This window comes from Trypanosoma conorhini, assembly GCF_003719485.1.
Source record: "Trypanosoma conorhini strain 025E chromosome Unknown Tco_14.4_contig_01021, whole genome shotgun sequence".
NCBI lineage: Eukaryota > Euglenozoa > Kinetoplastea > Trypanosomatida > Trypanosomatidae > Trypanosoma > Trypanosoma conorhini.
In genome coordinates, this window is record NW_021705008.1 from 2,466 (window position 1) to 5,489 (window position 3,024).

At 44.9% G+C, this 3,024-nt stretch overlaps 1 protein-coding gene and 1 non-coding gene across 2 annotated transcripts, besides 2 other annotated features; one reads left to right on the forward strand and one right to left on the reverse strand.

Moving 5' to 3' along the window:
• Positions 1–440: 440 nt before the first annotated feature.
• Positions 441–521, reverse strand: Tco025E_09215. The gene has a single exon. It is a non-coding gene; the product is annotated as a tRNA-Ser (tRNA).
• Positions 522–574: 53 nt separating this feature from the next.
• Positions 575–629: a sequence feature (GA-rich).
• A 697-nt stretch (positions 630–1,326) lies between these two features.
• On the forward strand, positions 1,327–2,859 carry Tco025E_09216 (putative dihydrolipoamide dehydrogenase; the record flags this gene model as incomplete). The annotated part of the gene is made up of 1 exon (XM_029376040.1): positions 1,327–2,859. One exon carries the CDS (start codon positions 1,327–1,329, stop codon positions 2,857–2,859), a length of 1,533 nt encoding a protein of 510 aa, XP_029224135.1.
• An 87-nt stretch (positions 2,860–2,946) lies between these two features.
• Positions 2,947–2,975: a microsatellite.
• Positions 2,976–3,024: the final 49 nt, after the last annotated feature.

Consider the following 3,024-nt stretch of genomic DNA (forward strand, 5'->3'; position numbering starts at 1 on the left):
TCTATTTTTGGCTGCCGGGGGCACGCCTTCCGCTTCCTCACGGGCGCGGCAAAGCGAGTGCGGCGGGGGACGCCTCGGCCCTGGAAAATGAGTCGCGTGCAGCCCTTCATCGGCGCAGCGTGTGTCCGCGGCGCCGTCGTCCAGCGCGCCAACTCGCGTGCCTCTGCGGCGCTTCGTCCGCCGGGCCGTTGGTGGAGGCGACGCGGGGGCAGCGCGGAACCAGTGCGCCTCCCCAACTTCGTCAGCATTCGACGGTGGCGACCGCGTGCGCATCCGCCCCCGCTTCGAAGCGCGCGCCGCCAACCCGCACGAACGCAGAAACCCCCGCGCGCCCCCTTTTCCCGCGAGGGCGGTTGGCTTTTCTTTTTCACCCCATTCTTTGTCAGGGCCGCGCGCGCCGTCTTGCTTTAGCAAGTTCGAAAGTGCTTTGGCGGAAAAGTCGTCACCAGCAGGGTTCGAACCTGCGCGCGAGATCGCAACTGATTTCTAGTCAGTCCCCTTAACCACTTGGGTATGGTGACTTCGGCGGGACCGAGGCGTCGTAGACAGGGTAAAACTCATTGTAAAGCTTATTAGAAGAAGAAGAAAACAGAACAAAAAAGAAATGAAGGAAGAGGCAGAAGCAAAGAGAGTGAAATAATAATAATAGTAATGAAGGGGCGCCAAACCCCCCACTACAGTTGCGGGACGAGAATGCTTGTCATACAGGGAACCCGCGCGCTTCCTCGCGCGGTGGGAGCCCAGTCGTCGCAGAAGAACTTCGCCGCGCGTCGTCGGCTGCGGCGGTGTCAGGACGAGCGGTTGTCAGCATTTTTTTTTGTGATGTGCGGTACTGATTGACGCGGTGTCGGACTGGGGAGTGAGACGGTCCCAATGGTTTGTTGCTTTCTTTTTGCAGAAGACGTTTCCAACGTTGTCTGCGTACTTTTTTGTTCTTTTTATGATCGCCGTTTCGAAGAGGAAGAGCCGAAAAAAATAGAAACAGTGGTCTTTTTTTAAATATTATTGTTCTTGTTATTATCTACTCTACCTTAAAAGTTATATGCTATTTTTTTTCCTTTAGCTATAATTTCTGAGACTATAGGTAAGTTACCTTAATTCTTCCTTTCAATTGTCGATTCATTAAAAACGAAGTCACTAATAGAACGTCATGCATGGGAAATGAAATAAATAACATAACTAAGTTAACAATATGCACTTGTGAATTTTCTCAAAATTTGTTTTGCCTGTTGTCTTATTGTTGAAATAAAAATTGTTAAACACGAAGTACTGCCATATATTTGTGTTTTTCTTTTTCCTTTTTGTTGTGTAGAAAAAGCGAGAATAATGATGCGTCAGAGTTGCTTCAGGTGGGTAAAAAAAGTAGATGTATGTGTGATTGGGGGTGGGCCCACCGGTGTTGCGACGGCCTTGCGGGCGGTGGACTATAATAAAAAGGCATGTATTGTCGAGGCAAACCGAATTGGAGGAGCGGATCTTTGGAATGGTGCGTTACAGTCCAAGACATTATGGGAAATGGCTAAATTCGTCCGATTAATGACTGGGCAAACGGCACATCGGTTTATGCGTCCCCTTAAGCCTCTTCCTCCTATTGACGCCTCAAATATACAGGAGTCCATAAAAAATGCAGCTGAGTTTCGATATAATCAAATACTTCATCAACTAAAGATTGTTGACATTGACGTTATTAAAGGCTACGGCGCGTTTGTTTCCCCTCAATGTGTAGAAGTTCAACTTCCCTCTGGAGAAACAGAGAGGGTGGAGGCGGATTATTTTGTTATTGCCTGTGGAGCTCAACCACGGAAACATGCTTCTGTGATTGCAGATGGTCAAGTTGTTTTTACCTCAGATGATATCATGCGAAAAGGTTTTCCAAAGAGTATTGTTATTATTGGTGCGGGTGTGATTGGTTGTGAGTTTGCATCTATATTTGCTAACTTTGGCATGACAAAAGTGAATGTAATTGAAAAAAGCAATCGTATTCTACCCATGGAAGATGATGATGTGGCAAGGTTTGTCCAAAATCTACTTGAAAGTAAAGGAGTGAATATTCATCATCATTCAGCTTTAGAGAGTAATAAGGTGGAGGACGGAAAATTTCATTACACATTGAGGAACGTAATAGACAAATCATTGACGACCCACATTGTGGACAGTGCTTTGGTTTCTATTGGAAGGGAACCCCATTTAACTGGATTGGGTTTGGAAAGAATTGGAGTGGAGCTTAAGCGAGGTAAACTTGAGAGAGATCAATTTAATCGTGTAGCACCTTATAAGCACATTTATGCCTGTGGAGATGTAGCTACAAGGGTTGCCCTTGTGAATGTTGGGGAGCTAGAAGGACGCACATGCATTGACCACATATATGTTCCTTATCCTGAAGGTGAATTTGTTCAACAATTGGATAATTTATCGACCATTATGTTTTTGGATCAAGAAGTTGCTGCCGTTGGATTGAACGAGCAGCAATGTCGAAAACAAAATATAGCCTATAAAATGGCTCGATATGGGTACGAATTTGTGGCAAGAGCTGTGGCTATGGGAAATATTAGGGGATTTGTCAAGTTAATTGTTACAAATGACCTCGAGATGAAGGTTCTTGGAGTGCGAGCTATTGGACCTCATGCAAGTAGTGTTATCGAGTTAGCTTCATTAGCAATTCATAATAAGGAAGCAGTTCACAATTTAAGTGAACTTCGCACTGCATATCCAGCCGTTACACAGGGATTCCAAGAATGTGTAAATATGCTCCTTGGGACGTCCATCTTAAAACCGAATGTATTTCCACAACTAGTTGTTGAAGAGTGGTCTCCTCCCAACTTTGCTCATGGTAGGGCATATCAGGATAAGAAGATGTAATACATCTTTTGGAATTTCATTGTTTATATATCTTCTAATTTTTTAAAACTCTCTCCGTGCGATTATGCGAACACAATGTAGTGGGACTTTTGTTTTTCTTTTTTTTATTTGTTCTTATCGGCACTAGGAACTGCAAAAGTGATTGGAGATATATAAGAGGCTCGC